The sequence below is a fragment of the Bacillus rossius genome, chromosome 3 (assembly GCF_032445375.1).
Source record: "Bacillus rossius redtenbacheri isolate Brsri chromosome 3, Brsri_v3, whole genome shotgun sequence".
Taxonomy (NCBI): Eukaryota; Metazoa; Arthropoda; class Insecta; order Phasmatodea; family Bacillidae; genus Bacillus; species Bacillus rossius.
This window is the reverse complement of record NC_086332.1, coordinates 86,362,238-86,382,014: the sequence shown is the minus strand read 5'-3', so window position 1 is coordinate 86,382,014 and position 19,777 is coordinate 86,362,238. Positions and strand designations below refer to the sequence as shown.

Below are 19,777 nucleotides of genomic sequence, written 5' to 3'. Positions count from 1 at the left end.
TAATTTCCGATGTGCTGCATCTTAACCGTGTGAAACTGAAACTTCTTCAGCCTATTCTGACCTACCGTCTACAACACCAACCGTAATGACAACTTCGTTGTCAGACATGACGTCTAAAACTGCGAAACCAACAACAGCAAGTGCATCGTACTCATCTAGCAAATGTGTTGTGCTATCATCACATACTCTTGGGTATGTTGCATCTGCAGCGATAAGACTTTTGTACATTATAGCAATTACTAAGCACCATGTGTTGTATTGCTAAAAAAAAAAGCACTAGTTTAACCAATGCGGTAATCAAGTGTCACAAAAAGACTCTAAAACGATATGGCAAAACATACAAAGGACTGATTTTAAAATCATGTGAATCTGAAGTAATTGATAATGATTTTTTTCCTTGGTTTTTGTAGTAGAGTAGAATTTATGTAAACAATTTTGTTGGTAAAATTGTTATATACTTGTTTTTACACCTGGAACATACTTATACTTTTATAGTAAAACATTAAATTGAGGTAGTAGTTACTTAAATAAGTATTTTTAGACAAACACTATCGTTTTCGCATCAGCCAAGGATACTACAAATGATAAAATATCAATAAATATATTTTTATTTTCTCCGAATTTGTAGGTTTATAATTATATAATTTAAATAGAGTGGCAAATATGGGGACAAGATGGTGAACACTGCAATTTTAACGATTTACTGATTGATGTTAATGCATTATAGTGTGGTGCATATGCATATGGTGGTGGCATACTACAGCTTTTTGTAGCATGTATTTAGAACTAAGATGGAAACATGGTCTCCAACAGGCACTGCTATTACTTCACTGTACAAAAAAAATTTCAAGCCCTATTATATGTTATTATATATATATATTCATATATATCTTATCTGATTATTCATCTAACATTTTGTCTCGATGGCTGTATGGTCAAAGGCATAAACTTTCCATACCAGAAGTTCCACCTGTCATGATTCGAATCACCTCGTTTCCAAAGTATTACCCGTGTCATAACAATACTGTTAGATAATGGAACATCAATTTTACTTGCATGAGAGAGATCGATGCTGATAAAATCTAGGACCAAACACCAGAAAAAAACATGGTGGTATCTAGCATACGAAAACAAGATGGCGGCTTCCAGTATACACAAACAAGATGATGATCTTCAGCAGACGAAGACAAAATGGCAACATTGAGCAAAACAAATCCACAGGAATAACATAAACCAAGATGGCTGAATAAAAAATGGTATATTTTCCATAATTCAAGGAGGCTGAACTTAGATGGCGGAAAGATTTAAAAAAAATGTTGGCTGTTATGAAATATCCAAGATGGCAGAAACCAAGATGGCGGCCGTGGTCAAAGATATCCAAGATGACATCTGTGGCCATTTTAGGTCTACAATCAACGTCAACGTCAATGTTATCCAAGATGGCAGTCGGGACGTCACAATCACAGATGTTGGACCAAAGCACCTCACACCACACCCTGGACCCTGTGCTTTTAGACCCATAATTATTCTACTGAAAAGTAATATACAAAACAAGCCAACAGAACTTAAATATACTCTAATGTTTTTAACTACTTGATAATGGACTTTCTGATGGGTTAAAATATTCCCGGTACTAAAATTTAAGTTCAATGTTTCGACCCGCGTACGTTACAAGAATACAATCTTAATAAGAATTAAATTTCAATTTTTAATAAATTAATAATTGTTATGAAAAATAAAAATAATTAATAACCATTTCGTGTATAATAATACTGTTTCTTCTATATTATAAGTATTACAATAAAATCCAGCTAAGTTCATCTTCAAATATTGAGTTATATCGATGCATGTTTGTCAAGACATAACTTTTTTTATAAAGACTGAGTTAAATATAGTTATATGATAAAATTTTTATAGAAAGACAAATTGCACTAAAAATAAGTAGTATAAAAATATTGTAAGGATAATTATTGTTCGTTCAAGGGAAACAATTATAATAAGGTTAAATCATAAAATAATAATGACAGAAACACACGTGACTGCCTGATTTTATTAACATAAAATAAATTGTATTTTTTTTTTCGTGACCATGTTTCCAAACATTGCAACCAAATATTTTAATAGGACTGCTATTTTGGACATTTGTAAACTGCATACATACAACATAGTACGTGTTAATAACATAAAACGAAGCGTTATACTATAAATAACATTACATGTTACTTTTTCACAACCTTGAGTGAATATAGATTTGTTCATAGGACAAATCAAAGGAAGATATAATTTGTACATACATCATTATACATTAGAAATTTCAGTTATTATATAAACATTCAAAAAGTACAACAATTATTAACATTAATCATAAAATAACCTATATTTTAATTTTTAGTAATCCCATTTTTTTATAATAAAGCATTCTGGAATTAGGAACTCTATACTTCCAAGTATCCCTACTAATATTATAAATGCGAAAGTGTGTTTGTCTGTTTGTCCTTTCACGCAGCAATGGAGCAACGGATCAACATAGATTTTTGTATATAGATAGTTTATGGGCCGGAGAGTGACAAGACTACATATAACTCACTCCCCTAAGAGTAAAAAAGGGGCATATTCAGTTTTTATAATATAAAATCATAGAAGGTAGGTCATAGACACACATACAGGGAGTTTGTGTCTTTTCTCTATGTCCGCCACATGGTCATATAGTAAGGTCTGGCAACTTCCTATCCTTCTCCTTGGCAAAACCCATCCTCTTAATGAACCTCGCGGCTGGAGGCGAACTAAAGGCGCTAATAACAGTTTAGTTAAAACTTCGTCAATAGATGGCGTTGCCTTGAATTTGTTACACGCTATCGTTTGATGCGTCCGTCACGTCTTGCTTAAGTGTTACCTGCCTTCCCGCAAAATTAAGCCGAAGATAGGCTTGCCGGTTTAGCCTTGATGCACCGAGATTGTACAATCAATGGGACTTAAAAATCAAAATTTCCCGTTTATCAATTATATGTCCTACAGACTTGAAACTCGGTAGTGATGTTCCTTATATTATAATGTGTTTAGCCCGGGCAACGTCGGGTACTTCTATTAGTTAATTATAAAAACCAATTCCTAGTAGAAATGTCGCGACTCGTTTGTTGATCTAAATCCCGGGATAGCGCAGGTTTCCAGTTGATGGGGTCTTTCGCTTGCAAGCTGTGGTCAAGCTTTTTCTTTTCCACGTGGAAAGGATTTGGATCTTTGGTTTGAAAGTCTGTTTCACCTATATCCAAGACGTGGCAAGTTTTTGAAATCTGTGTGAATAAGTCGATAAATAAATAAATATAGTAGCAAACCTAGTTTTAAATCACAGAACTTTTCTGAATAAAACATAGACACGGCTTAGTTCTCTAGTGTAATCTGACATCTTGAACCATGAAAAATTTCCTTGACTAATATTAACGAAATAATTAGCTTTGCGAATGCCGAAAGTGCATTATTCCTCTTCTATACTCCAGGTATTAGAATCATAACACACATAGCCATAGATGAAATAAGTTTAAAATAATTGTAATGTACAATTTACGAAATCAAAGTAATACGTTTGCACCATTCTATCAGTCAATAGAGGTTTCTTTTTCTTCCAAAGTTAATCTCAGTTAGAGGAGCTTCTGGTGTAAAATAAACATTCTGATACGAAAGTCCTTCGAAGAGTGTTCATAAATATACTCGTGACAAGTCTAAGTAGAGAGTCCTATAGTAGTTTGTATCCCAATTTTAGCCCAATAGTTTGTACACTACATATGTGTTTCAGGTACATTTAGAAAATGCAAAGTAACTTTATATGTTTAGAAGAACAATGCACCATTCCTTCAACATCACCAAAAAGTTTGTGAAATATAGCACAACACAAAAATTTTCAGATACATTTCTGTAAAGTTTTTTTAAATGTTACAAAGTGTCACTTTTGTAACATTGTTGAAATGTTACAATATTTCAATTATGAAATTAACTGAAGTTTTACAATGTTACTTTTTTGTAATTTGGCTTAAATATTATAATGGCTGTGTACGAATACATGGGAATGGTCCATAGCACACACATGCCTACAACCCTTAGCAAATTCAGCCACAATGTTAAGGACACATTTCTGATGGATGGGTAGTATCTGAATACTTTTAATGCTAGCACCACCTGTTGACAGTTGGTCGTACTAATGTGCACGTAACCATTTTGAGTAGTGATATCTACAAATATTCAGCAAAACGTAATTAAAAACGACCAATTAAAAAAATAATGAAGCATGATTGTTATAAATGTCTGCTATCATATTAAATTTTTTGTTATGAATCTCGAAATACTGAAAATTCTTATAAAGATCAGTAATACCCCTATACGTTCAAGTCCACCTTACAGTAATTTTCATCAGCTCTTTTACTTGTCTCCATTTGCGTTATCACTTATGTTTATAACCTTTTAAACAAATCTTATGCCAAAAATATAAAGTAATATTATATACAAACAAAACAATGAACAGCGCGTGTAACAAGATACACGTGATAGAAGTGAAACTTCTTTGGCAATTCAAACCTCGACTCGTAAGTATATCGTGAGGGATAAAACAGCAGAGAGATTGAGAGAGATAGAGAGAGAGAAAATACAATTTTATAAAAAATAACACAGTGAAGGGGTTTATGTCTTTCATTTCTTTTGCACGTATTTAAGAAGCCTATTTTTTTGTATTTATTAGAAAGTTTATTAAAATTAAAATAAATTAATAAACACCAATCAACACAATTATTACTCGCTTCAAAATAACTACTCAGGTTGAAATTATTACTGATCAATCAAAAATGATTAATTAACAATAAATATTACTCATTTTGAAATACACCATAAAGAAAAACTTTGCGCGTTAATGTTTCTTCAAACAATTCTGCCATTTGGAACACACCAAATATCAGAATGAAATATGAAATGTATTACAGGTAGCGCTATCTATGCGGGAAATGGAGGGACTAGCTTAACAGCGCTCTCTACGCTGCTGGTTGAACAAGGAGGAACGCGAGCGCGCTGGTAGCAAATATAAAATTCAAGGCACTCAAAGCTGACTGTATAGGATACCTATATCTATTTTTTGAAACAAGCGCATGAGCACACTCTTACTAATTCTTTCGTTCATCTATCTCTCTCGGTTCTATTTTTTTGGGGGGTGGGGGATAATCATCGCAGAAAGACGGGAAAGAAAAAGAACCCAGCAATGTAGATAGCATAGTTGTTTCTTTAATATTTCACAACAAAGTTTCACGTTAACGTTGCATTAAAAATCATCCTTGAAATTTTACTCTCATCACGCCCAAAGAAGTTTCACTTATATAAAACACGATCCCGAAGGGCACGATATGTGGATGCATTAATGGATGCGAGTGTCGCATCCTTAGAGACCTCGATTTTAGCGGACGCATGTAGGGATCTCGATGCAGCCCTTATGAGAGTTCGGAAGCCACGGAAAGTTGGCCACGTCCACTGCGATGCGCTTCTGGTAGATGCTTTGGCCAAGGGATCCACTAGACTAGTGTTCGGATGCAGGTAATGTTAGATCGGCGCGGGATGTCTCAGGAGCCGGAGGCAGCGATGCGCGCTCGGCCGAAGGCGAGGTAGGCGAGAAGCGGCAGGCGCTGCGCCATGAAGATGGAGAACCACATCTGCAGGTTCAGAAGCAGCCTGATGAGCACAGACACGATGGGCACGCGCAGCAGCACCTCCTGCACGAACAGCTGGAAGGACAGCAGCGCCCTGCTGTACATCTGCAACAACAATTGCAACAGCACACACTGTAAAGGAACAGCTGGAAAGTCAGCAGCGCCCTGCTGTACATCTGCAACAACAATTGCAACAGCACACACTGTAAAGGAACAGCTGGAAGGACAGCAGCGCCCTGCTGTACACCTGCAACAACAATTGCAACAGCACACACTGTAAAGGAACAGCTGGAAGGACAGCAGCGCCCTGCTGTACATCTGCAACAACAATTGCAACAGCACACACTGGTAAGGCACAATTTTGAAAATGATAATTTAGAAAGGTAAATATCTGTAGGAATTTCCCAGCTGTGAAAATACTGACTGAACTTCTAGTGAATGACCATGACACATCTAGTCAAATACGAAATGTTGACTATTAAAACTTGCCTCAAATCTAACAAAAAAGCAAAAGTTTTTGATTAAACAACAAAATTGTTGTGTTTATGTAACAAAATTTTTGAAGTAATCCCCTAAAATAAAAATAGTGACTAACTTAGGGGATGAGGCTTGGTGTTTGGTATGATTTCAAATGTAATTATTTATTCATTTGTAAATCAAATTATTTCATCAGAAAAAAACAACAATTTAAATATAGTCACTGCTGTCATGGTTGTTTTGAATACTCATCTTTGCAGGCGTTCATCCAGTACTGGTCCATGCTTTGTCTACATGTCCTGTACGACTTTTGTAAGTGTGCAACACTAGGCTCACAATGAACCTGAAGAATTCCAGAAGTACATCAAACTACAGAACCTGTCAAAACTAGATAACCAATGTTCCAGTTCAAGTCACATGTAAATAAGATAATTCCCTGTAAAAAAAAATTGCCGCACCTTTCCTTAGGTGAAACTTTTATAATTGCACGAGCGATTGGACGACTGTTCTAACAGACAATTACTCAGTTATTTCTGAACCGCAATAGTTGCGTTGAGATTGAGGGGGCGATGGTGAAGGGGGAGTAAGGGAGGGTGAATTGGGGGCTGGGGGCGTTGGTGAAGGGTGGTGAGGGGGAATTGGGGGGGGGGGGGGGGGTGATATCAGGTGGTATGCCTATCCCCTCCCAAAAACCCCCATAAAATTTTAATTTTTTTACCCTCTGCGAGGTTCTTTGGTACAGCACACTCATAAACTTAACTATCTGTGCCATATCAACAGGAATAATTTCTAACTCCCGATGCAAAAAGAGAGTTGTTATAAGTTTGAAGCCGGTGTGTCTGTGTGTGTCTTTATGGCATCGTATAGCTCCCAAACTGATCGACAGATTTTAAACCTTTTATTTTTTTTTTGAAGGCTGGTTTAATCGGGATAATTCATAAAAATATGTTCGATTATAATATGTTTATCAGCTTGAATATCATCCACTATTTTTTACAATTTTTGGATTGTTATCATGGTGGTTGAAAAACGAATATCTTTATTGTGAAGATCATGTGGTAATTGCCACATTTGTTTCGTGTCCCGAGGTGCTCCGCCTGACGCGGTCAGTGTGTGGATTGGTTTTCGGAACGAGCCTGATCATGCGCAGACCTGGTAGCTGAGCTGACTGCCGCGCGGGGAGCCACATGATTGTATACAAGTTTTTCTGGTAGTGTTTCGGTCGGTCGCTAGAGCGCTCTCCATGTTTTGGCGCGCGCTTAGAGTGCTTTGACACTGCCCGGTGCGGGGAGTGTGAAGTGGTTTGTCTTCGAGTAAGCATCAGAGGAAGCGCTTTGCTTCGGCGCAGAGATTGGATGGCTACAATTCGCCGAGTGCGGATGTGACCACACAAAACACTATTGTCATATTGCAATTTTAATGGAAGTTGTGCGTGACATGCTGTGGACGCTTGTTTAGCTGTACAAAGGAGTGTTGTTTGGTAGAACATGCATGTTGGGCGTGGCAATAATGTTCGTGTTTTAACGATGGTGATAGCTACTGCATTCAGAATTAATTCAAAATGGGATGTATTAATATCGTCCACCGATTATTTTTCACTGTGATTTTACACCGACATCTTGGAGTTTTCGTCGAAAGGGAATGTTGCATTGTGGTGTTGGTGCTGGAACGAAATGAAAAGCTGCAGTGTCCACCATTTCATGTTCATTAGATACAGCTGATGAATAATTATGCGGGCATGATTTTATTTCATGCGAGATTCTTATAGTGATTTAAAGGCGTCGGTTTCCCTCCCCAAATGTTTATGTAGGTTTCGCAAAACTGTTTTAGTGGTTAGTACGTCGAGTTTAAGGGCTCCGCCTATCCTGTACACACACACGGTGAGCAGAGCTTCAGGAAAAACAACGCGATTTTAAAACTACTCAACATATCCGAGTGGAGTCTGCTCACGAAAAGCATTTAAGAGTTCGCTGAGGGTCTAAAAGTACTTTTGATTTCAGATTAAATTTTTAAACTGTATTTTTACAAGAGTGAAAATGGCTAAAAAGCATGTTTTCAGAGTAATTTTTAGGCGTAAAACAACGAGTATAGATTCTTGAAAGCACTTAAGGGATTACACATTTATCTTAATTTCTTGTCCATATAATGTTACGGTCACCGCTCAAATTTCATAGTTATCCTGTGACGACGAGAACACTGCGCGCCATTTTAGAGCCTTGCACTTAGAGGCGACTCCGCGCTAGAAATACCAGCGAGCTTCGCGCTTATCATCCCGCCTCACTAACACACATACACCTCTGACGAGGCGGGCCCCTTAACAATCCAAAGAAATGATTGCATTTTTTTGTAAAAAATAATATCTTCTATGGGTATAGTGTCAAACAAAGATAAACGACGGCTGGTACTAATATTTAAATCTGTTCTGTCATGAAAATGTTTGATTCAAAATTATGTTGAATAATAAAAATGGCAGTTAAATACAATATTTTGTATTCTGATGGTTGGTTATAAAAAACCAGGCAATGAGAAGGTTGTAAACAACAGTTGGAAGTGAAGTCATAGTAAAGAATAAATTTTCTAAGAGGAAATTATGGAGTAGTAGTTGCTCATAAGTAAGACTTAAGCATTTTAAATATTTAAAAAAATACATTATAGTGATGTCTTATATTTTGAGCTTTTTAATGTTTATTGTGATAAAGTAAAAGTTCGTTGGAAAGATACTGTAGTGAGAATTTCTAATTTCTTGAGTACATTAATATTTATTGTGATAACGTAATTATTTTGTTTGAAAGACAGGAGAATGGGAATTTCTTAGCAATATGACCAGAACTTCTTAACACTCAGCATCACACATAGGCTACTCTCCTTCCCATGAACATTTTCATCAGTTTTCCTAGAAGACCCAGCGTAACAATCGCTGGTCACATCGGGGTCACCAAGTTTCTACAGCTTCCAGTCAATGATAAACTATCTGAGTTATTTAATAGCATATTTGCTTTTTTGTGAGGTCAGCTTTTCCTCGAAAGTAAATGAATCCATGAAATGTTTTCTTTTTATTGAGTTGAGATACAGTAACTTTTTGAGAAAAACACCAATAAAGCTAATTGGTCTTTACACTACTTTTTTTTTGGTATTACTACTTTGCCCACCCTTTCCTTACCTTCAATTTATGAGAAGGTCCAAACAAGGTAGTATACAGGCTGTGCCACTCTGCTATTAGTTTAATTCTTGTAAGTAGTAAGTTGGTGTTAGTTTGGTTACCTGTGATAGTTGTGAATACGATGCTGACAGCATGGATTCAGAAGTTGTTCAAAATGGAACTAAAAATAAATTTAGCAGTAGCAGGCATTCATATAGAAGATAGTGATGATATTGATTGTCTAAGGAATCATTTTGTTGCCTACATAAAGGGGAATATTTAGGGGATCGATGGAGCTGAAAATTTGCAACGTGGGTAAAGGGACGAGTTAAAAATACCATTGGCATTGGCGTCCTTTCAGAATGTACCTCAGTTGAAATCGTACGAGCCCACCAAGTTATTGAAGTTCATTATAGTGGCGGAAAAAATCAAGGGATGTTTCCTATTGATATCGGATGTTGAGTTAGTGCAAGGTTTAATCCCCAGGTATTCTGGTATAGTGTTGGAGGCATTATTTGAGGAACTAGCCCAAGTTGAAAATGGGGAAGCTATTAAATCCAGGATGTGGGTGCTCCTGTGTCCTCTACATGAAAAGAAAGATTTAGAGACTGCTTGCCTAAAATATTTTCAACATGAGGGAGAACACATGGTCGAATGTATCCAAAATGTTAGAAGGGCTGCGGTGGCATTGGGAAAGGAGTTTTCAGGGGAAGGTTTGATTAGCCAAATCTCGGAAAATGTGTCCTACTATGAGGAAGCGATGCTCATTCTTGTCGAGACCAAATAGTCTAAAGGAACTCAACACATGGGCTATCCAAGTTGATAACTTGGTTTACAGATGCTGCAAATATGATAAGGCCATGGGGTTAAGGAAATGAGTGATCAGGCACCCTTTGGGAAAGTGAAAGGGGAGCGACTGCATACTTGGGGATCTTCACGACAACTACCCACCGGTTTTTAATGTAACAATATGGGGCACATTTCTTCAGTTTGAAGGAGTCGGGTGTCCGATAATAGGACCTGCTTCAATAATTGTAAGAAAAAGGGTCACATTGCTAAGATCTTTGTTTCTGAGAAAATCAATGGCAAAAGAGGCAGGGATAAGGTAGATAAAGGCACTGTGGTGGTCAGGTGGCTGTAATTAGTACAAGGGAGCAGTGAAAATTCACAAAAATTATTGTTTGGATGTATTAGTAGGTTAGAAGAGCCTCCAAGGGATGATCGACACAGGTGTGAGTAACTATTTTTTGAGTAAAAAATTTGCTGGCGACTTAGTACAAGAAAGACCTGAGCTAAGAAGCTGCATGAAGTTTGACGAAGGTTTAGGTTGGAAATGGCTAATGGGAGCAGGATATAGGTAAGATTGTCAATTTTTCTACATTTCAAGATAGCCACATTTTCTTGGACACATAAATTCTAGGTCCTACCAGGCTTAATCAGCGAGATTGTTTTTGGGTTAGAATTTCTGGAGGAAACAAGGGTGGTTTTGGACTGGGCCAAGTGCAAATTAACCTTTGGTTTTCAAGAGAACTATGTGGTCCCTGTGATAAAGAAAAGAGATAAGGAAATTTATCTGTATTCTGAAATGAAAGCTAAGTAGAATCATCTTAATTCCGACGAGGAAAAACAACTGCGTGCTATAACTGAGGAATTTGGGGATGTATTAACCTAGCACCTGGGAAAATGTGAGTTATTCCAGTAAAAGATTGTGGTAAGTGATATAAACCCATCAAGTACTGCCCCTACCAGTGCTCTCCTCCTAAGCTGCAGGCCTTCAGGAAAATCCTCAGAGAATTGGAAAAAGAAGGGATCATCAAGTGTACTCTTTACCCTTATGTGTCTCCCACATTATTGGTCAAGAAAAAGAAGCTGGGAAAATACCACCTTGTTTTGAACTATCGTCTCTTGAACCATAAGGTCAAAGCCGACTCCTTACTGCTACCAAACATAGAAGTACTATTCCAATATTTGAGATGGGGAAAATAATTTACAATCCTCTATCTTAATTATGCATTTCATCATTGTGTACTGGAAGAGATAGCAAGCGATGCACAGGCTTTGTAACCTCGTGGAGACACTTCCAGTGGGAAAGAGTTCCATTTAGAGTAAACTTTGAGGGACTATGCATATCAAGGATTTTACAGTCTCTTCTTGAAGATGTTCAATTTAACTTGATCATTTCCTTTCTTGATGATTTTCTCATATTTTCGAACACTTTCGAGGAGCATATTCTACAAATCCGAAAAGTTTTGGACAGTTTGATATCTGCAGACTTTACCATGAATCCAGATAAAGTCAATTGGACAAGTCAATAAATCAGGTTTTTGGGGTTTCTGGTATCCAATGGTCAACTAGTGATGGACCCTGAGAAGATATCTCCCATAATGAACTTCCCACATCCAAGAAAAGTTAAAGGGGTGATGTGGTTTTTGGATATGCTAGGATACTTTTCGAAATTCATCCCAAACTATGCGGAGTTATGGACCCCCTTAAACCCTTAAACCACTTTAAAAAAGATGAACATAGTTTTCAAGTGGGGAGATGAGCAGGAACAAGCATTCAAAGACCTGAAATATGCAATTTAGTATCCTCCTGTCCTACATCAGCCGAGGTTTGACAAGCATTTTAGCAGTTGGGTTAGTGCTGCTGCAAGGGGAGGAGGGACATCGCAGACCTGTTGCGTATGCCAGTTGCACCCTGAGTGACTGCAAACAAGGTTACAGTATCCCCGAAAAGGATGTGTTAGCCTGCATCGTGAGGATTAGGAGGTTCGTGTGCTACTTGGAACATATAGAGTTAAACCTGATGACCAAAAATGAGGCCTTGATGTGGCTGTTTTCCCATCTGCAACAGCTGGGGAGACTCGGACGTTGGATAATGAGTCTGATGCGTTTCCGATTTTGTATTCAGGATGTGAAAGAGAAAGAAAATTGTGTGGCTGATGCCCTGTCCCGTATGTATGACCCTTCTGAATTCGAGGTGGAGGAGAAGGAGAATGTTGAGGAACCCAAAGAGACTGTGCAGCCATGATGTTGACCCCTGAATCGTTCACTAATATTGCTGGATGGCAAAATGAAGATGATGAAAGTGAGGCGATCCAGCAAAAGGTGATTGTGGGGAGCTGTAAGGATTTCGTGATCAGTAAGGGGATCATCTACAAGGTGGGAAAGAAAGGAGACAAAGCGGCGTGGGTGCCCAGGGTGGTGCGGAATATGATCCTGAAATACGTCCATGATTCTCCCGTGAGGTCACACATGGGAAAGGCCAAAACAGAGATGAAGATCAGAAAGGAGTTTTTCTGGGAGGAGATGCGAAAGGACATCAAGGCTTACATTAAGAAATGTGTGGAGTGTCAAATGGCTAAATAACCCTTGAACAACAAGAGAATGTACTCTGTTCAAACCCCACTCAAAGTCTGGGAAAGAGTATATGTTGATATGCTTGAGCCCCTACTTCGGTCGAGCGGAGTACGTAACTATTTTATGATTGTTGGTGGGTTTTCACATTTTTTTTTTACCTTTCCCTCTTCGGGACATGAAAGCTACTTCTATTTGTTCCAAGTTGGATAATTAACTCTGGAAAGTCTTTGGGAGTCCCGAACTCTTAATATCGTCAATACCACATATTTCACTTCAGTGAACATGAAGAACCTTTGCTTCAGTTGGGGGATAAGACAAGTGCATACAAGTCCGTACTACCCTTGTCCGAATCTTGACGAGTACATCAACAAGTCTGTGAAAGTAGCTCTGATCATATTCAACCATAACAATCAGAGAAAGTAGGACACAGCTGCCAATCCTGAATGTAGCCCTGGATTCTGTTCCATACAGTGCTACAGGGAAGACTCTCAGTGAAGTTATGTTTGGCAGAGAAACACCTAACTCCCTATTATGGTTGTGGAAGATTCCTCCAGGATGTCTTGATGAGACGGGAATGTCTTGATGAGTCGGGAAGAAAGCTCGAAGAAATTTGGGAGGAAACCCAGGAAGCCCTTGAAAAGGCATGAGTCATCTTAGCCAAGAGAGAAATCAGAGTGCGACTTTGAAAAAGGACATCTAGTAGTATGTCGCAAAGTCACCCAAAGTAAGAAGATTGATTTTGTGTCCAGTAAGTTAAGTCCGGCATTTGATGGGCCTTATCGTGTCGGTCATTTCTCACTCCAGTTACGGTAAATCTTGTTGATCCTTCCTCTGGGCGTGTGATCAAGAAGGCCCACATCTCTACCATCAAGAAATTCCAGTCATCCTATAGCCTACGTGTATATTGGTGTGAGAGGTTAATCTTCGCTGAACATGCATTATAGTGTCCTTGGTGGTTTCTCTATGTGAGTTTGTCAGTGTTTCTTCTGGGATGTTTTCCTTAGTTGGGTGGGATTGTTTTTTTTTAAATTTGGTTTTCGGGTATATCTTCTATGTTTTTGTCACAATTTGTGCTGTCTAGTGCAACTAACTATCCTTGAATTCGATGTAAATAGAAAACATTAAAAATTTTACCTTTTACAAACAATTTAATTCATACATTTTATTAATAATTTACAGCAATCATAAATTTAATCTACGTATTTACTTATTTGAAACTATAAATATAAGAGGTAATATATTAAAAATAAAATAAAATATAATAATAATTGCTATAGGCTTGCCTCTACCTAAATACAATATTTAGTGAAATACTTAGAAGAATTGATTAAAGAATTATAAATATTTCTTAATCGGTAAAGTACTAACACCAACCCAACAAAACCCAACTATCGCAAATAAATAATTATAAAATGTAACACCAGCAAATAATCATGTTGGAATAATATGTCCACAAAATATTCAATTTTTTACTTAAAATTACGAAGGATATATTTTAAGGCTTAGGTAGCTAACTATTTGCACTAAGTTGGGGATAGTACTTCGATAATTCCGTGTCTAGAGAAATGATATTAATTTATAATACTTAAGTTAAAAAGACTTGAAATAAAAATTAAATAAATAATTAAAAATCAAGCAGACACAACAAAATGAACTTTATAAAAAGTAAAAACCAATCTGTTTTTTGAAGTAATTTTTGAGCCTCATAGGCCAAGCATACAAAATAGGGCGTTAAAACTAAGGAACTGAAAAGAGTACAGTTAGGTAAGAAAACAACAAATCAAAATCGCTAAGTAGGTGCAAATTCAAAGTCAAACCTATGCCTATAAACAAGTAGTTAATATACTCCAATAATTATCATGTATATTTAGCCTAACATAATAAAAAAACAGCTATGTGTATTACTCATATTTTCTACATATCAACATACATACTTGGTTTACGAGTAATATATGGATATTCGTAAGTAAGCTCCGTTTGGCTATTAAAAAAATAAACTCGTGAAAAAAGTTTTTATTGACAGTTTTAGTTTACTACACATTTACTTCACATTTTATCATAATCGCCATTCAGTTCCAAACACCTTTCGTAACGCTGCACCAGTTTCTTTAACTCCTCTGCACAGAAGTTCGCCACCTGGAAATGGAGCGAACGCCTTGGCCATAGGCATCATGGACTTCGATTACGCAATGAGTGTAGCCTAAATGCAGGCGCTTAGTATACATCTCCGGAAAACGTTTAAGCAGTTTCGGTACTAAGAGTCAACAAATGATACTTTTTTATTTTTTTTGGGACGACCCGGGCGTCATTTGGGTTGATTAAATGAAACGTGGGTCAATAATTTCAGTAAAAATTACTATTGTCAACTGTTTTAATTCACGGGCGGCGAACTTCTGTGCAAAGGGGTTAAAAAAACTGGTGCAGCGTTACATAAAGTGCTTAGAACTGAATGGCGATTGCGTGAAAAAGTGAAGTAGATATGAACTGCCCAAAAAAAAAAAAAGTTTTCTTAACAGTTTATTTTGAGGTGGAAAAAGTTTTTTAAAATCTTTCATACTACGTTCTCGCCAGAATTAGTGATGAAACGCTTTTGTTGTCGCTAAAAATTGTAATATATCTCGTGACGCAAGGGTTTTGTCACCAAGTGTTGTATATACTCTGAAAATAGACCACTTTACGTTGCCTGTTAGTGCACTTACGCCATCGTGTGCCTACGCCATTGAGCGGAAAGGGAGGCGGGAATTTAAAAAGAGCCTCGAAAATCACTCTGCGCGACCAAGGAATTGGTCGTAACTTGCAACGGAAAGGGTTAAGCGAGTCGTCGAGTGGATATCAAGGTGCTCTAAAATGTTAGCTAATCAGAAAAAAAGTTGTCGAGTGAAACGTTCTGCCGGGTGTCGGTTTACAAAACGTTATAAAACTGCTTGTTCCAGGCAATGCCGCGCAGCTGCAGAAGTATTCAGCACCAGAGGCTGCGGGGGAGGGATAGAGCGCTCGGGCCGGTCCGCACCGAATCAAACAGGTGCCAGAACTTATCACTAGAGACCTGCAAAATTCGCGGGTTCAATGACCTCCAGGATAGACTCTACTACACTCTACACACTCGGGCAAATGCAACCTGTTCATTGGCTGCTGACTTGTGAGTCGTCTCGACTGAGTGTCTGTGATTCGACACTTCTTTGAGCGAGGGTCTCTAATTGGCTGTCATTAATCCAGATTAACAGTGAGCCAGTAGTAGAAGCAGCGCTAAGGTATAATTATTTGAATTGTGGTATACCACGAAATGAATCCCGAATTTTGCAGGTCTCTACTTATCACAGATCGAGTGAGGCGCCGGAGACTTGAAGCGTTCGGCGCTGTTGTACGGCCACCGACTGCGTCGACCAGTACAGAGGCTAGGATGATCCGATACAGATGGACGAAGTCGAAGAAAATTAATCCCCGTTTTAAATGTAATAAATGTCAAGTAAATATATATAAAAGAATATTCCAGGTATAAATTTAAATAGTGTTAACTGTAAGAGTTGAAGAGTTTTGGTTCAATGTCACAATTAAAGAGTAACTGAAACAGTTTTAGATAAGCGCATGCGCGAGTACTGCTTTGTTGTTTTCTCGCTTGCAGCGTCACCTACGCAAAATGGCTACTCCTGAGCGTTTGCGTTTTGTGTTCTGCAATGTGCTAAGAGTGAAGCTGTAATTTCAGTTCAACACGCGTTTTGTTTGAAGTTTAATTGTGATCCCCCATGTGGCAAAAACATCCGCCGGTGGTAGAGACGATAGAGCTCTTTTTCGCTGGCCTCCACGTTCACCTGACATAACGCCATGCGATTTTTTTCCTTTGCTGCTTTATAAAAGATCGTGTCTACGTTCCACCGCTACCTAATGATTTGCCAGATTCAAGACACATAATTGAAGAGGCTATTGCTTCCATTACTCCGGGCGTGTTAACCAAAGTGTGGCATGAACTAGACTTTAGGTTGGATGTGTGCCGAATAATTAAAAGTGCACATATTGAAAATTTGTAAAAAAAAAACTAAGTAATTTACCTTAAATTTAACCTATAAATTGTTTTAAGTAGTCAAAATTAAACTGTTATAATATACCACTGAAACTGGGACATTGCTTTATGGATATTCTGTATAAGTACTTATATAAAAATGAGAAATTATAAACAGTAAACATTTTATGGCTGGCTTGTATTAGCTAAGTTTAGTGTTGTTAAGTGGCTTTGTCAACCCACTCCCCACAGAAAACAGCCAACAACTGGCTGGGCGTGTTGGTGTTCGGCACTCAAACTAAATGGCGAAAAAAATTTAACTTTAACTTTTTAACTTTGTAATTGAGCAGCATTTACATGTACGTTGCCAACTTGGTGACTTAGCTCGAGCTTGTGTATTACTGTAATGGAAATTCCGCTAAGTGCCTATACATTTTTGTCATTTAGCCAAATTTATATTTACAGACGTTAATGCAAACCTAGTAGAAAAAAACTGTTCCAAAACTTTAAGAAATGATTGCTTTGAGTTAGTAGTGCCATGATACAGTGGTTGGGACGAAGGCAAGACCGCAGAGTTAAACACTGCATCTATTACAGCAGGAAAACGCAAATCGACTGATTGTCGCGAGGAACAACCACACAACACAGAAACTATGTAATTCTTGTAGCTTGTTTATTTCGTGTACGTGAGTAGTCGCATAGTTTCGGTCCCTGTGTCGGAACACGTGACGAGGTGACGATGTCTCTCATGCCACAGCGCAGTCTGCTGCATGTCGGGTAGTTCCTCCCACGTGCACCTCGAGATGCTAGCTATATTGCTGCAGAAAACACGTGTAAAGCAAGCGAACACCACTTGTCTTGGTGCCTTTTAGTTGCAGCTTTCCTGAGTAATCAGCAGAGTACTGTTGTCTACCATGTATTTACTTCAGCATAGACGAAGTAGCCTATTGCAAACACCCGTTTGTACCATCAATGCATGAAATTTTGCATGCCGTTTTATGTAGAAACGGTGCGTCCTGTAGGCATTTTCAAAATAAAGGATGTGTATATACACTAAAGTTTACTTCTCAATGAAAGAGTAAAAAATATTCATATAATTGAAATTAACCAATTCGAGGTTGCCACTTCCTCGATTTCCACAAATAAATAAAGGTTTAGTTAAACGTATGTTGATAGAGTAAATAACTTAACAGAAAATACATAATCACAGTAATTAAGAATTAAAAGCACATAAAAAATTCTCATTTTACTTTTCACGCGCGAAATTCTTACTTTGGAACGAAACAAGGCTTTGAGTGGCTCATACATGCTCTAGCTCGATTCCCATAAGAAATTTATGCCTAAAATCTTCGAGCGAGTTCCTGAACAAAACACACACACACATATATACACACACATATATATTTATTTATATATACTGTGATTGTATTTCCCACATAAATGTGACTGTAGTCAATGTTATTCGCTCTTAAAACATATTTCATTACGGATTGAACTGTGGCATTTAAAATGTACGATCTCTGAGCACAAATGTTGTTTATGTAGTTATATAGCTTTATATTATGTATTATTCTTTTTTTCGTTCAAAAGAATCTGTTCAGCTACAATCTGATTGGTCAGAATGTTTTCGATAGAGGGTCCAAGCAATATTGTTTTATTAAGAACGTTTTAGTAAGCTTCGAACCTACATTGACATTAGATGTGTTTGATATACAGTCCAGATTTAGTAAGTTAAATCGTCGCTAATACTTCAATTTGTTAGCTGAATGATCAATAATACGGTTGAGTAAAAACTACGTCAAGCCAAACCAATATTATAATACATTTACAAAAAGAGTTTCAATGGTCTTTTGGTAATCCCATTGATGATTTTGGTCTTGATTTAGATGAGTTATGGTTATCCAGTGGCTGGCGATATAAAAACTATTCACCTCTTGAAATTGGTGCATCGTGAAGAAAGTTAATATACCTATGCTTTGAAGTGGAACTGTGGGAACAATAGTTTCAAGATCCTATAGTTCAGTGACATTTAGTTTGGCGACTAGTTTGAAGCTGGCCGTGTACTCGAGGAATACAGGAGTCATTAGTGCGTTCCAGATGAGAACCAACAATGCAACCAGCGACGTCTACGGTTTACAGTACATCGCTGAGTGCAGCGAACTACAGTAGGATCCTCGTCGCCCAAACAGATAACCTTTGTATTGAAAAGTACTTCAAGGATTACCTATCGCTGACTCATAATAATAAAACTGTTTGTTTGTAGATTTTTGAAAGTGTTAAACTGGTTTGTGTTGACTATTAGCATCCAGTTTTTAGGTAAAGTCCCTAGATATTTGATCAGGCGTAGATTTAACTTACTTTCATTTAACTATTTTTTTCTATTTAACTTATTTTCATTCAATTATCATTCTCAATTTTACTTCTGCTACGTCAATTGTAACTACTAGTTAAATTTTATTTCAGATGATACCTGTTTCAGTTAAGGGTTCTCGTCATTGCTGTATCGAACGCCTAGGAACATTATTTATTATTTCTTAACTTGCAGTATATATATCTGTTGGCTAGTGAGGATTGTAAATTTCTATTTTTAATTTGTATGCAAGTGTCACGGGTGTAATTTGCCACCCGCCACGCCCTACCTTTCCTATAGCTTTTGTATTGTGTTTACCCCTGAAAGCAGACAAACCGACAGACACTGAAGCTCCGCCGGTTGCTTGTCCTGACAATGCCCAGCGGAGCTTGTCACCTTGACCAGGAACAGCCACGTGAGCGGGACCTGTCACGTGACTTTGTAGTTCCGGCGCGAAACCATCTGCGAGCCTTCTGGCCTGTTCTGGAAGGCGAAGTCGGTTACAGCAAGAGGTACAAATTGCCGCCCCCCCCCCCCCCCCACACCGGCACACTAGAGTCAGGTCGGCTGTCGTCTCTTGGGGCGTAAGCATCTGTCCCGCGGGCCGTGGGCCAGGATGTGCCCTGCGACCTTCTGGGTTACCAAATGCTGGCAAGATACGGGATCCCAGCTAGAGATTAGCAATCTCGCTGTAGTGACTGTGAATAACCAATAGCAGTCCGTGGCGGACCAACTGGTGGGGTCGTTATCACGGCTATCGGCGGTGAAAGGCAGTCC

The 19,777-nt window shown here is 38.0% G+C and overlaps 1 protein-coding gene across 3 annotated transcripts in view; it reads right to left on the bottom strand.

Annotated features, from left to right (window-relative positions):
- Window positions 1-2,030: 2,030 nt before the first annotated feature.
- LOC134531005 (uncharacterized) overlaps window positions 2,031-19,777 on the bottom strand; it is a 153,726-nt gene continuing 135,979 nt past the window's right edge. For 2 of the 3 annotated variants that reach the window (XM_063366432.1, XM_063366431.1), the window contains exon 6: window positions 2,031-5,783. In XM_063366432.1, the coding sequence (XP_063222502.1) occupies window positions 5,592-5,783 (192 nt within the window). In that variant the 3' untranslated portion in view covers window positions 2,031-5,591. Of the gene's footprint in view, window positions 5,784-14,655; window positions 14,790-19,777 lie in introns of those variants that run through there. The other variant, XM_063366433.1, reaches the window with a different exon arrangement.